Source organism: Pantherophis guttatus, chromosome 5 (genome assembly GCF_059756535.1).
Source record: "Pantherophis guttatus breed Tessera chromosome 5, ASM5975653v1, whole genome shotgun sequence".
NCBI lineage: Eukaryota > Metazoa > Chordata > Lepidosauria > Squamata > Colubridae > Pantherophis > Pantherophis guttatus.
Window position 1 is genome coordinate 92,132,807 of NC_142067.1, and position 16,119 is coordinate 92,148,925.

The 16,119-nt window shown below is 36.8% G+C and overlaps 1 protein-coding gene across 1 annotated transcript; it reads right to left on the bottom strand.

Moving 5' to 3' along the window:
* Positions 1-4,050: 4,050 nt before the first annotated feature.
* RP2 (RP2 activator of ARL3 GTPase) lies at positions 4,051-15,597 on the bottom strand. Its single transcript, XM_034431397.3, has 5 exons — positions 15,270-15,597; positions 11,125-11,790; positions 9,870-9,984; positions 6,789-6,874; positions 4,051-5,962 (listed from the first exon to the last, which is right to left on the bottom strand). The coding sequence occupies exons 1-5, from the start codon at positions 15,402-15,404 to the stop codon at positions 5,879-5,881; spliced, it is 1,086 nt and encodes a 361-aa protein (XP_034287288.1). The 5' UTR covers positions 15,405-15,597; the 3' UTR covers positions 4,051-5,878.
* Between the last annotated feature and the right edge of the window lie 522 nt (positions 15,598-16,119).

The following is a 16,119-nucleotide window of genomic DNA, read 5'->3' on the forward strand; positions in this document are numbered from 1 at the left end:
GAAGCGGCTAACCTGAATAAATGCATTTGTTTTGCTGATAAATAGCCGTGGAATTCACCCAAAAATATTCAGGCAATTTTGGAAAGAATATGCACCATATGCCCAGCCAATCGTAGCTAGTATTTGAAAGTAAGCATATTTAGTCCTACACTAGTTACGGTATTATTTGGATGGTTGGGTGGCATGACGACTTTAATGTTACTGTGCCTGAGAAAGTGAAAAAAATCCAAAAAAAGACATAGTGAACCTCCTGTGTAACATTGCTAAGAAAACTGTATGGATGTAGTCACCAGGAGTTGATCTTTGCTTGAGGTTATCTTTATGTAATTGACAAAGAAGTAGAAAAAAATGGTTAGAAAATCAATAAATCTACCTTCAATCTCTGAAGTCACATTTCATGAAAGGAATTTTAGGAAGAATCAGGATGAGTTGGGATAGAGCAAAAATTTACATGTCAACTAGCCAGGTCATCCACAATGGGAATAAGGGCAGGAAATCTTATTTCAATACAAACAATACAATTTTCTCTGTGACAATCATATCATTTCTACAATTAAATGGTGTGCAAACCATCGTTCTTATATAAAAATGTTTCAGATGCTTTCAGTTATAAACCCATATAACCTTAATTTCATTACCAATTCAGATCTAGCATAGGTTTTAATGAAGTTTGTATGAAAATAATAACAAATCCAGAAAGTCTGAATAAACAAACCATTTAATATTGTAGCTGATATGCATTATCCTAATACTGATGAAAATATATTGAACAGCCTGATAGTCAATACTTGCACTTTTCTGTTAACACAAAACTTAGCACAGTTAGGGAAGCGCTATTATATCCCAATACAATGCAATTTTGTCACATAATCTGTGTGAGATGCTAGAATAGCTTGCAGCATGGTGCCAATTTCATAATCCCCATTTTGAACAAAAGTTACGACATGGAAAAGCTGCTGATTCAATTATTTGTAGAAAAGGAGACTCCTATGTATGAAGTCACTTCATGCATAAGGAATTTACAATAGCTGAATAATAAAAATACAGCAAATTTATCAACCTAATTTGGAAACTAGATAAAATTAATCCTGTTTGATGTATGGGCAATTAAACTGAAATAACACTATAGAACTCTGAAAATGAAATGAAACTGGTAGTGATGGAAGACTTTAAGTGAGGCAGAAAAACTATCCAGTATGTGCTTCTCTGGCTAGATACATAAAGCAAGACGACAATGGCAAATCACTTCCAAAAACACCAAGAATACCCTATTTTACCAGGAGTAAATACTGACTTGGACACATTCTCAAAGCCATGTGGATACTTATTGCAGTATTGTTTTTGTATTCAATATCCAAAGTTGTAGAACTTAATGTGGAAGAACCATTTTCAACCTAGCAAAATTCTCATGATTCTCAGCCATTCTGAGTGATGATTGATAAAGAAGAGCTGAAGCTGTTTTAACTACTTCCCCATATGGTAATTTTTATACTTTCATAAAATTGTATTTGCAGCTTGATAGCATACAACTAGTGTTCCTGATAAACACATAGTTCTATTCATCATACCATAGTGCTACTATTAGAGCAAATATACCATGTTGAGATCACTTTGATATAAAAAAGAGCCTTGGTACTACAGTGGTTTAAAGCACCCTGTTATTAACACAGCTGCCTGCAATTTACTGCTGGTTCGAATCTCTCCAAGGCTCAAGGTTGACTCAGCCTTCCATCCTTTCTAAGGTAGGTTAAATGAGGACCCAGTTTGTGGGGGCAATAAGCTGACTTTGTATAAATATACAAAAGTATGAAGGCTATTGCTTAACGCACTGTAAGCCGCCCTGAGTCTCCGGAGAAGGGCGGCATATAAATCAAATTAAAAAAAAAACATAAAAAAAAAAATTTACTAACCTAAATGTGAATGGAAGTTTAAATGCCAAAAGGAAACAGCCAGATCAAAGTAAAAGTCTACCTACTACAGCTTTTGCTACACTACTCATCTAGGAAACAGTATATATCCATGATGGCGAACCTGTGGCACGCGGAGCCATATTAGTGGGCACGCCAGCTCAGCTCTGGGGCGCATGCGCACGCGGGCCAGTTGATTTTCGGGCCTTCTGGGCCCACCAGAAGTAGGGAAACAGGCTGTTTCCTGCCTCTGGAGGGCCTGGGGGTGGGGTGGGGAAGGCCCGTTTTTCTTTCTTACCTGGCTCCAGATCCTTTCTGTGTATCTGGGAACGACGAAAACAACCTTTCCCACTCCCGTGGAGGCCCTATGGAGGCTGAGAGGGCCCATTTCCCCACTCCCGGTGGGACAAGAAGTGACATTTTTTCCTGTTCCCCAGCCTCCAGAGACTCCTAGAGAGGCTCCTACAGACTCCTAGAGAGGTTCTGGAGGCTGGGGACAGCAAAAAATGTCACTTCCTGTCCTACCGGGAGTTGGGAAATGGGCCCTTTCAGCCTCTGTAGGGCCTCCAAGGGAGTGGGAAAGGCTGTTTTTGCCGTTTCTAGATAAACAGAGAGGATCTGGAACCAGGTAAGAAAGAAAAACGGGCCTACCAGGCCATCATGTGCCAGGAGCGGGGGGAGGGGGTTGCGCACACATGCGCATGGGCATGTGCGCATGTGACCCTCCCCCGCCCCCCCTCTCCTGGCACGCGATGGCAAAAAGGTTAGCCATCACTGGTATATATCCTCAAACAGGATATAAACATGGCAGTCATCTCCCAATCATACTTGCTGGTAAGTAAATTGTAGGACGATATATCACCAGCGTGAACTTATCTTCCATAAATCTAACCAATCTATTAAAGAAATATAAATTGGTCTCTAGTTAGGCACATGCAAAACAACTAGCTCAGACTGTCTTGTTTGAAGTTTAAAATACTCAACACATCCAGATCTAAAATACAGTAAGTTTTTATTCTCTCCCCTGCATAAAACTCATTGGTTTTGTACCATACTGAGAAAAAACCATCAGAGGATTATTCTGAGTGCTATGTTCACATTGTCATTTTATTAACTAATGCTAGGAAAATTAAGAGCTGTAGTACCATTCTGTTGCTTTTACCAAGTTGAGCAGAGATTTAAAATAAACTGATGTTCTGACATAACCTTGATATCTACCTAGTAAATTCATTGCTTTTTCATTTTTAGCTTGGGAAAATTAAATGAATAGACAAGACTATAATTTTTTGCTGGCTCATATGGTCTGAGGACTTTATGACAAGATTATTGAAGTACAGATAGCCCTTGATTTACATTCATTCATTTAGTGACTTCAAAGTTACAACAGTACTGAAAATAAGTGACTTATGATCATGTTTCATACTTAGACCTTTGCAGCATCTCTATGGTCATGTGATCAAAACCTGGACACTTGCCAACTGGCATGTATTTATGATGGTCTGTCCCAGGTCATGTGATCACTTTTTGTGACCTGACAAGCAAAGTCAATAGGAAAGTCAGAATCATTTAACAATTGTGTTACTAATTTAACAACTGCAGTGATTCACTTACCAACTGTGGCAAGAAAAGTTGTAAATGGAGGCAAAACTCACTTTACTACCTTGCTTAGCAATGGAAGTTTAGTGGTTGTAAGTCAAGGATTACCTAAAGTCATTTTCCCAGTCTCTAAGGAGCTTTAAATCTCTGCCACCTACTCATCTTCCCATTAGACTTTTTGTAAGTGAGATTATCAGCATCAGATCCAACAAAATCTATCTAAAATAAACACAATAAGATTACAGGTAGTCCTTGTTAAAAAAACGGTTAAATGCCCCTTGGATATGCTGGATACACTTAATGGCCCATGTGGTGCGCTTAACAACCATGCTGACTCACTTTACCACCGTTGTAAAAACAATCATAAAATTGAGCCCTGTCACATGGTTCCTTGATTTACAACAGCAATGACTTACAACTGAAATTCTGGAGTATGTTGTGATCATAAATTGAGCCTGTATAAGATTAAAGATTTAGGAATTAACCATGTGCAATACTGACCACGGTACTTTTTTTAAAATGCAATATACCATAAATAAAGGGAAGCTTTCATTTAAGTATTTATTATAAAACACATTTCACAAATGCTAGACAAGTTGTATATAAAAGCTATAACATACCGTATAAATTTTTCTTAAATTCTATAATATGGTACCAATAAATTCAATTCATAAACAATATCAAATACATAACAATTCAGAAATTAATTCGTGAGTCCTTCCATTTTGATAATAAAAAAACAAGTAAATGTCTGTGATGCTTTCATTGATTAAATTGACTGCCAATGCACAATGCAGAAATTTTCTCTTTTTCCTCTTACCGTTGTTTTCTGTTAAAATGTACAAGTAAAAATTCTATACACAGTCTTTAACCAACATAAAGTGCTAATATAAGAAACCAGTATTTACATATCAAACATTAACTATACCAAAAATAATTTTACAGTTGTGTAACATATCAAACTTTCATATACCAGTAAATTTGCAGTATAATCCTTAAACAGCAACATTTACTCTATTTAAAGGAAGCTCCTAGGCAGCTACAGCATGGCTAAAAGCCATTTTGCTACACTTTGAACAAGTGATAAACTGATTGCATTATTATTTTTTAATTCTCATAATCTATATTTTACCATTCTAAACCACTTCAATGGTACATAATATATCTGAGGTACTGAGAAAGGATTTGTGTAGGCGCTTCATTTTAACCATTATTTATTAAACAGGAAATTTGTGAGGAAATTTTGAAGTGGCCTCTATTGAGTTGAAAGGATCATGTTATTCAATTATGTGTATATGGGTTTTGGGTGAAACAGGCTGTGTGATATGCCTATATTTCAGTTTCTTATTTGTTAATGAGCGGATGTTGATATTAGAGTTCCTCTGTGACCTGTGTTCTGCCTTACATGTCTTCTAAGAATCGCCATTTTCTTAAAAGTTATTCTCAGTTTTTTGCAGTCAAAAGCAGTTTATGAGCTCCACCACTTTCCTGTATTTGGAGAGGAACTTGGCATGTAAAACAAAGAAGAAATCATTTGAGAAAATAAGATAAAGTTCAGCCTGGGGAGAAATGCTGTTCTAGCTGTTAATGCCTTTCATCTCTGGATCAGAAAAAGACTTGTAAATGGGAATCAGACCTACAGGTAACATCCATTTCTGTAAGATCTGCATTTATGAATTGAATATATTTATAAAAAATATATACAAAAATCTGAAGCAGGACTCCCAGAGAAATACAGCAAAAGAACAATAAAATCCCCTATGTTGGAGATACTCATCAGAAGCCATAGCAAAACCTTCCCTGTTTCCACAAGTGCTTTTTCTTGAACTGTTATGTCATTCAAGCATAATCGAACAATTGAAAGTCACTCTTGGACTGAGAGCAAAAGTTAAAATAACTATTTTTCTCATTGTTGCTAATTTTATAGTAATGAGACAAACCAGCCAGAATTAAAATCTTTTGAATGATACTGATTTCATGTGAAGTGTTTGGAAATTTCAGGACATATTAATTGTTAGTAATGCTTGTTCAATGTTATAAAACATGCCATTGTCAAAATTGAGTTTATGCTCAAAGATACAAACATACATAAAAAATCTTCAATATGCACCAGCTTTCTAATATCTATACTTCCATCTAGTGTACCATTATAACTGAAAATGTTATATTATTAAAATATAATATGCAGGAAAGAATCACATTACAGTTAAGAGGGATTAGAGTTACTTCAATTTTATAGTATTACTGAAAAATCAGTATTATAAGGAAAAAGGCAAAAAAGGTAAAAAATTCACTTAATTCAGAGTGTTGAACAAACCTAATGCTCAACTCAACTATCAAGGTAGATATTTTTCAGTAAGGTGCTTTTGTTTTTTTCACATTCCCATCTGCATATCAGCAAAATTATAGAAATTGTCTATTTCTCTTGAAGCAGACAACTTGTCCTCAGATACAAAAACCTGTATTTTAGGATAAAAAAGAAAGCACAATTAAGATTTAGAACTCAAGTGCTTTATTCCAGAATTTTAATTTGTTTTTTTAAATAAGCCAGTCAACCGGTTCATATTAGAATGCTAATCTAAAACTGCAAATTGAATGACACAAGCATAATAGAAATATATTCTCATTGTCAAAAGATCGTTGAAATTATATTATCTGACTCTTTAAATGATATAGACTTGGTATCTTCTAGCTATTACATAAGATAATTCAACTCAAGAATTCATTTAACAATTAAATTAATTTGGGGCCCAGTAATTATGGGCCCACAGTTAATTGAATAATACTGACACTCACCATGTATTTATTAAAAGTATTTACATCTAGATTCATAAAATATATAATAAAAATGCAAAACATATTAATACTGTAAAAATTTAAAACAAAATTTTTCATTGCCCCAGTCACTAGGGCATATTGACAATATAGATCAGGGATGTCAAACTCGCGGCGTCATGTCGTCGCCATATCGCCATGTCGCCATGACATATGACTTTTCTTCCCTTCACTAAACCAGGGGTCGGCGTGGCCAGCGTGTAATGCATCCGGCCCGTGAATTTGATATCCCTGATATAATTAGGAAAACATATGTGACTTTGTAGAAGCAGAATGGATATATCTTTATTTATTGCCATCACCAAATAGAACCATACATGTGCCCTAACTTTTTCAAGTTTCTAGAGAAAGGACAGAATTAATTTCATTTTTAAAAAGTAAAATTCTGTGGAGAAAATAGTACCCTAGAAAAACAGGCTACAATTTCCAGAAAATCTCCACACTACTCACCTGAGCTCCACTGAAGACATTAACAACACTGTCTTGACAGGCTGCTATAGAACCATCTCCATTAAACTCTAAAGCAACAACAGGACCTAGAAAAGGAATAATGAAGAATTAGTATTTTGATATTGTCTTCAACTCTGTATGCCTCTGAGTACAAGAAACTGAACAAAATAATCCTTTCTGCATTGCAGACTTCTCCCAAATCTGCTCTGGAATATTGGGAAAATATACCAGGTACAACCCTTTATTTTTCTGATGGATCTATTAACTTTTCATATTGTCAACTATGGTACCTTTCTGAATTTCATAAATTGAGGATACTGTGTTAACTATATCTGACTCCTACTTGCATAAAAAATATTAAATGGCTGTATTTCTGATTCTGGTAGATCTGTTGTGGAATGTCATAAAGCACTAACTTAATACTATTTAACATTTATATGAAGCCACTGAGAATAATCTTCAGGAGCTTTGGAACCACACCTCATTAATGTTACTTTATTTTAAATTATTTTTATGACTGCCAGACTTGCAAATTATTACTTGGGGACAACTTACATATGCAAATTTATGCTTACATCACTACAATGTAAGTGAGGTTTTCCTTCCATTTGACCTAGAAGTGACAGTGATGTAGATTGCAGTAATCATATTGCTGAGTAAGGTGTATCATCTTGTAACTTCTGCTGAAGCAACTGAATTAGAATCTGAACCAAGTGCAGCGTTTTGCTTAAAATGTATATGTTTGGACCAGAATCCTGACACCATTAGTGTTACAGATCTGATCAAATGCTGAGATTATGGGGGAGGTTCTGCTATGTCTGCCAAATCCACGGTAATTTTGCATTCTCTCAGATGGGCTTTTGATCTGGTTGCACCTACACTATAGAATGATCACCCCTGGAAGTTTCTGAGGCACTCATTTTACAGTACCAAGACATTTGTTGAAGAAGCTCTCTTCACAAAGACCTTTTCTAGTTGACTTTTGGAAAAGTGTGAGGGTTTTTTTTTTTGTTTCCACTTCTGTTTTCAATTCCCCTGTCACTTTTACATATATAATTTTATATGTTTTATTGTATAGTTGTTATTGAATATTTTATATTCTGTAAATTGCTCAAATATCCTGTATATAGCACAGGGTGAGAATTAAAACATTGTAAATCCCTCATGTCTGTGAAAGAAAAAAGAGACTAATTATAAAAAGTATATTTACTAGTAGGAACCATGTCCTCTCCCCCCAAATATTACCTATACGTTGATTCTACAGTCACTGAGAATAAGCTATAGCTGAAATTGAGCAAATGGGTAGAGAGTCAAGTGGCTGAAGACATCAAGATCAGTCTTTTAAGATAACCACCACTTGGAAGGGGCTGCTTGCCTAGTCAATTTAATTTTTCCTGTAATGCTGAAAGATGGCATCTTTTTTTCCCTTCCCTATCCTTTTCTATATCACTATCCAGTTTTCTTTCCATCCGGCTTCTCTTTGGTATGCATAGTATAGTTTATTGAATAGCCCGAAGGCCTTTTCAAACAAAACAGAAAAGAAAAAGGGAAAAAGATAAAACAGTTACAAAAATAGCAATCTAAAAATATATGATAGATGACATTAAAATTTTACCATATCAAATTTCAATAGCTAAGTTGCCAAGACTAGAAGACTAGATAACCCAAATAGGATAGCTCCTCTCTAACTGAGCTCATCTTTCTTACAATCGATAAAATTTTCCTTGATATAACTGGCTCGTATTGCCGTCAACCTTTTAAGGTATCGAGTGATCGCTCTTACCAGGGGAGGAGAGTCAGCCCTCAACAGAAATCCTAATTTTTGGCTTATATTCCAGTGGGGAAATTTATTTATAATTGGGGACAGATATTGATTTCTAACTTCCTGATAGAGACTACATTCGAATATTATATGCGCCGTGTCCTCCACGACGTTTACCCCACATATGCATATTCTTTTGTCATACGGGATTTTCCGATAACAGCCGAATCTAACGTTGGTATCTAGAAGTTCGAATCTAAACTTAACAAATAACTGTCTCTCCACTGATGGCATTTCTCCTACCTCCAGGTAGCTTTTTCCCCATTTTATGATGGAAAGAGAATGTGACTGCATATGAGAATATTCCATTTGACAATATGATTGTATAGTTGGAGGAATCTATTCCATAAATAATGAACCTTATTCTATAGACCTACTGTATTTTTCGGAGTATAAAATGCACTTTTTTCCCTCCTAAAAGAGGCTGAAAATTTGGGTGCATCTTATACTCCGAATGTAGATTTTTCGAAGCTTTTTTTCAGCCCTAACGAGGCGCTAGCGATCTCGGTGCTTTGCCTGCTCCCACCGACTCTCAGCTGTGCTTTAGAAGCTTTTTCAGTAAAGCGATCTTCTGTGCTTTGCCTGCTCCAACTCTCAGCTATGAAGTTTTTTTTTCAGCCCTAACGAGGCGCTAGCAAGTGAAGCGATCTCCCTGGTTTGTCTGCTTTTCTCATTGCTTCTCTTTCCAAAGATCAGTTGTGCTTTAGAAGCTCTTTTTTATCCCCAAGCAGGGGATACAAATAAGCAAACTAGTGTGCTGAAGCTGACCAGACTAAGGACACTAGCCAGATACCTGGTAGGCAGAATTTTTTTTCCTATTTTCCTCCCCAAAAACTAAGCTGCATCTTATACTCTGAAAAATATGGTATATAAGTAGCTATTTATACATTATTTTCTTGACTTGGGTTTTCTTGGAATGCAACTTCTAGCAAGTATATAAATGGAAATACATGTGTACGTATGCCTGTGTACACATTTGTTGAGAGTAGTTCTCCATAAATTATTTCAGCTAGAGTTGACTAGCCTAGCTTGACAAAGTACAGAAAGTGGACATCATACTGGATATTGTCTGTTTATACTTATTCCCTGCTTACTTTTTTGATTTGGGAAGCAAGTGAAATGTGCCACTTGATGACAAGGCGTTTTTAAAAAGATTTATGTACAGTATAATTTTCATTGCTCTCTGCCTTAGGAATTACATTCAGATTTAAGAAAAAAATTTAATTTTTCAAGGTTTTTAGTTTTTCAAATAATTATACCTTTGTCAAGTAATGGGATGAATTCAGATGTTCTTTGCTGGAACACTCGTTGAGCATCATCGGCTTTCATTGAAACTTCTTTTGTCTGTATCAGCCAAAAGCCTTTGCCAGTCATCTATTGAATTTCAGTAAGAATTGGAATACATATGAAGTATGTAAAATTTTAATAAACATATGGAAATAGTCCTTAAAAAAACCAAAATATTTATTTTTATGCAAATGTTTCTTCCTGCACAGCAATTTCCCCATTATATAAAGCCATCTATATCTTCTAAATCATAATAAATTGGGGGGGGGGAGACACACACATAACACTGAATCATATAAAAACTCCGCATCATTATGTGATTCAGAAATAGCTTGAATGGGACCTACGTCAAGAAAATGAACGGTGAGAAAGATTAAGTCCAATGGAAAATAATTTATGACAATGTATAACAATTCAAATTTAAATGCCAGATGATTTAATTTGGATTTTGTCATAAGCAGGATGATTAACTCAATGGAAATTTCCAATTCCTTCTAGATCTTGAAATAAGGATGCACAACTTCTGCTGGTCTGAGGTCCATTCCTGCTATGTGTAAAATATAATGTAACCTAACAAGCAGCATCAAAGCTCTTTCAGGAAAGAGATTTAAGCATTTGCAAAGGCTTAAGTATCTATTTTGTGCCTTAAGACTCTTTAATAGGCAGTGAAAATCCAACATACAGATCCTCCCACTCTGGATGCTAAAGAAATTTTCATGTGTCTCCTGGACTCTTTTTCTTTTTTGTACTTCTGCCCTAACAAAACACACTTTCCTATCCTAACAAGATTCCTATCCTAACCGTAGATCAAAGAATTGGCTGGACATTTTTTGCACAGCCACTGATCTTTTCTGAATTAAAAATGAGATATAGAAAAACATTTACCATGAGGATATTACAAACACCTTTTTACAAGATTCTCTTTAATGCTGTACCAGCAGACTTCAATTTATGAAGTGGGATTCTTCTCCCTCTGCAACTTTCATGTGTATTCTCAAATTTTACTCTGGATTATTCTCCTGTTGCATCCTACAGGGATATTTTCAAACTGCAAAGCATAGGCAGTCATATAAAGGAACACATTTCAAAATTGCATTATGTCAGGATTCAATTATGCCTTATAAAATCCATTTAAAAGCTACAGATTTGTAATACTTTAATTTCTAAAAAGGTAAAATAGTTTTCGTTTTAAACCCAAAACATAAAGTATAGCAAATTGCTTCTTACCTCATCAATTAACTTCCTTGCATTGGCAGTTGTATAATCTCCAGCAAAGAACACTACTAAGCAAGATTCCTCACTTTTTTTTGGTCGTCCTCCCAGGGTTATTGGAATTATGCTCTTGTTGACATCAGTTGAAATCCTCATGGCTTTTAATTCTTCAGTAGTCGGCAATGGTACATAGTCTTGAACTAAAGCATCCTCAGCTAGAAGACCCCAATTATTTTCTTCTGAAACTGGTGTGAAGTCATGGATATTGCTCCATGTGTTGTTAAAGATGCTTAGCCCAGCATCTTTAAACTGCAAAGCCAGCTCTGGATAATAGTATTGGAAACAACCAAATTTCATACCTGTAGAAGATTCAATAATGGGCTGGGTGGTACAGCACAGAAATACTTCTATCTTTCGGCAGTCTCGAGTACGAAACTGTTGGCATGCCACAACACACTTACAGTCTTTGCAGTCACGCAAAAACACACTACCTTTTACAGGTCCTAGAAAAAATTGGCAGTTTATACAGTCGTCAACAGTGATTGTAGCAGAATGATCAAATATATAAATATTGCAATTCTCACAGTCCTGAATGACAAACTGTTGCCCTGCAACTTTCCCAGGTAAACGTCCAACTGTTTCATTCTTGAGTCCAGAAAACATGTAATCTTTCGGATCAATCTACAACAAAAGCAATATTTTATAGTCAAGATATATTCTTAAAACTTATGAAATGTTCCCCATTATTTCAAGTCTGGGAAAAATTTAGAATCAATATTTACTGTACTATATTATGCAAAGTACCTAGTATCAATGTTATTTTATTTCCTCTCTTAAGATAGTCACCATTTCTATTCCATTGATGAAGAGACTGAAGGAAAGGTTTTTTTAGTCAGAGAATTTCTATTAAGAGCTTACAAATTGTTAATCAATACAGAACAGTATTCTGTAGGATAGTTCAAATATGCTATTGATTGGTGAAATACTATTCATTTACAAAGCGACAACACAGCATAAAAAGAAAATCAAATATTTTGTAGAAAGCATGGGAGAACCTGGAGGCACAGTGAAAAGGGGGATCATCTTAGAATCCCTATGTAGCCACAAGCAAATTAAGTCCAATCATGCTTAAGTGCCACTTATTTATGTCTAACCAGTGCTGACTGTTAGTTGAGAAGATTCCTGTGCATAGGCTTTTAGCCATAAATCACTTTAACTGAACCTTCATGTGTGAATCTGATCTTTTGCACTTGTCATTTCTAGTGGTTTAAGTTTACTGATATCAAAGATTTCTTGCAAGATGGTAATAGAATTATACTTCTGAATATAATATTGAAGTACTGCATTAAACATTTACATTTAAAAATATGGATTTTATCAGAAAAGCACAATTTGTCTTAAAATGTGTTATTTGATTTAATTAAGTAGTGAGCCATAGTTACATAAATATATAGGTTCTAGACCAGGGGTGTCAAACTTGCAGCCCATGGGCCAGATGTGTCACATGCTGGCCATGCCCACTTCAGTTTTAGCAAAGGGGGGGAAAGTTGTGATATGTTACATGACATGATGAGAGTTTGACACCCCTGTTCTAGACAATGCACATAAGTCAGGATATGTCCTCATATATGTCCTCATATAAGTCACATATTCCTCATATGTGATATGAGGAATCATATCACATATTCCATTCCTAGACAATACTGAAAAAATATTTAGCCAGATAAAAAATAAAATTTATAGTTTCTTATACTTTATTGCACATCCAAGATATAAAACAGGAAAATAGTGGGTACTAATTAAAATTAAGCCAAATGGAATTGAGAAGCTGTGTCACAATTGACCTAATCTGAAAAAAAGTTGTTCCGCTAAACTTGGCAGGATTGTGCAAATAATGATAGAACAGTATAATTCCACATGCTATCATCTTTGAAAGCAGCATTTCAAATCATCTTACCGTAGCTTCCTCGAACGTCAAAATGTTCCCCATCATTTCAAGGGGAAAAAAACCTAAGCACACCTTCAAATGATATCACAACCAAAGTTAAATTATCCATTGTATAATATTTGTAGTCCCCATTAAAATGTTTTATTATAAGGCCTCATCTAACTTAATTTCAATTCTTCCTAATGTTAGAACAAGTTAAATTTATTACTTGGCATAATCCATTCTAAAGCACCAGCTGATACAAAATGGCATTTGAAATATAAAAATTGAAAGTTATAAACTACTTAAAAGATACAATTAATTCTGCAATTTGTTTTTAATTTTAAATTCATTTATAAATCTAAATATTGATATTACATCCATAATCAGGGCCAAGTGTTTAAAAGTTACCGGTAACATGTATCATATAGGGAAAATAGGTGGCAGCCAGTTTAAAAGGATTTTGTTAGAAAATCAGAAAATACTGTATTTTTCAGGGGAGTGGGAATCTCATATTTCACTTTTAAACATTCTGCGCTCCCACAATTTTAAAAAATAGGTGAAAGAAGTCACTTAGCCTTGAAAATTATGCCTTATGTGGCCTGATTGTCCCTGGAAAGGAAATCACCGGGAAATCCCAAGGTGATATGTTCAATTCAACTCAATGGAGCAAGCAACTCATAAATACAAGTAAAGCTATAACCCCACCCCAAAATGCAGATGGAAGTCCCTAAAAGTTTCAGCCTTTGGTCATTGCAAATTATAGAGAAGTTATTTTCATAACTCAAAGGAAATGAGTCAAAAAATATTTCAAAGTTTCCTTAGGCACCAAATGTAAAGGACAATTGAAGGTGGTTCTCTCTTAAAGGGGAAAAAACCTCTTGGTTGTGTTGTATATTTTGAAAGGGATGCTTCATACAGCTTCACTTATGAAAAAAAAGAGAGAACCCTCTGGGAATATTAAAAGCTTGTTTCACTACCTGCAGTCTCATTCTTTATACACAAGAGATACCTAGATGGAAAACAATGAAAGATCATTATATCTTAGATTATGTACACAAGAATAGATTGATGTGCTGTGAACTATCACTATCAGGTTTAAATATTTACCAAGTCCAACACAGACTAAATTATAATTGATAAAACAGAAGTCAACAAGAAAGGTTATGGCAATGCTAAACTAATTGTGATAGTTTCACCAACTTGCCTACACTTCAGTAATATGGGCTAACACCCGTTTCCTCCAAAGGCTTCCTGAATTTTTTTTTATTTTTATTTCAATATCTTACAGTATCTCTAACTTTGCAGCTGTATTGATCTATGACATCCATGCACCAATACATTGTAATAATCTAATTTAAATACTATTTATCTGCCCAAGGAAGCCAGAATCACTGCTTCCAAAGGCTGGAAAGCTCCATACCACACAGAATTGCTCACCACAATTCAAATTCACCAGGATGGTTAAAGGCTGGTAAAGAATATCTAACCACACATCTTTTGAGATGACAGGAATAACCAACCTCTCAAATCTTGAAGAAGCTGCAGATAATGCCTATTCGCCACACAAGCAACATCTGCCGTTTACAGAAATAATCCGACAAGGCCAAACGGGCAAGCAAAAACATTGTGAAAAGTGATGGTGGGGTATCAGATGGGCCAAAAAGCAAAGTTCAACACCCAGAATCCACATTCAGCATAATCCAGAGCTGATATTTTTGAGAGTTCCACTCCCAACAAAGCTAGAATGGTATCCGTTTGAGTAAAACCATAGTTAGGAAAATCTCCTTGGAACGAGAGAGGAAACAGTTTCTGGAAGAACAGGACAAGACAATTCTGCTGGATGATGTTACCTAGTCTGGTAACGAAACGTTCAGAAAGTAAATTGAAACAAGCTTGGAGAGCAAAACCAGTGCCAAAATCTAAAACCCGAGCTACAAATATTTCTATTATTTCAAAGGAACGGTTGGGTGTTTGTTCTCCCATTATACTGTCTCGCAGGAAACGGGATTAACTCAACTGATTGGGTTCACACGATACACTGATCCGTGATCTAGCCAAACTGGCGAGGGCTCGCGCAACACACCACCAGCCAAGCTCCACGTATCCCAATGTGTTGTGCAAACACAGTCAGCCAAGAAGAGGAAGTAGCCTCAGCAGCGCTCAGCAGCGAACCCCCCCACCCCACCCCACCCCAAGGACAGCCGCTTTCAAAGGAGGAAATCGCGGTTACCTTGGCTCGCTGGTCCCAACTATACTGTGGCTGTTTGTCGGCCTCGGCGGACAGAGACCCATTCCGATCTCCGCTCTCCGCGCCAGCCTTCGCCTCTTTGGCCTGCTTCCGCCTCTTGGAGAAGAAGCAGCCCATAATCTGTTCCTTCACCTCAGAACACCAACACCCACGCACACAACGGGCGCCGCAAACACCTTCCCTTCGCTGCGCCTCCCTCCAGCCCAAGCAGCCCCAGCGGCTCCCGCGGAGGAAATATAACTGAATACGCCCCACCCTCTACTTAAAGCGCCTGCTTCCGGCTTCTCCCTCACCCGTCTCCCATGGCGACCGCGGCTCCTCCCTTCCCGGCATTTCTCCCAATCAGCATCGCCTATCAAAAGATTTCCGTCAATATGGTTCGCTGACAAACAACGAAGCGCGTCGTCGGCCCCGCAGCTCGCCGTGAGCCCCGTGGGCTGGAAAGCCGGGAAAAGAATTGTGTGTGAAAAGAACGGGGCGTTGTCGCCATTCTGCGCGCGCTCCCAGATATGTTGCTTTTGCGCGAGGGGGGGGGCGCTCCAATGAAGGAGTTGAACCGTAATGTCGGTGCTGAACTGAAGCCTCGAGTAGGGTTTTCACACAGGTTGTTCAGTTGTTGTGCTAATGCACAAGGAATATAGTGTTACCAGCAGGGGTGAAATTCAAATTTTTTTCCTACCGGTTCTGTGGGTGTGACTTGGTGGGCTTGGCAGGGGAAGGATACTGCAAAATCTCCATTCCCACCCCACTCCAGGGGAAGGATATTGCAAAATCTCTATTCCCACCCCACTCGGGGGCCAGCCAGAGATGGTATTTGCCGGTTCTCCGAACT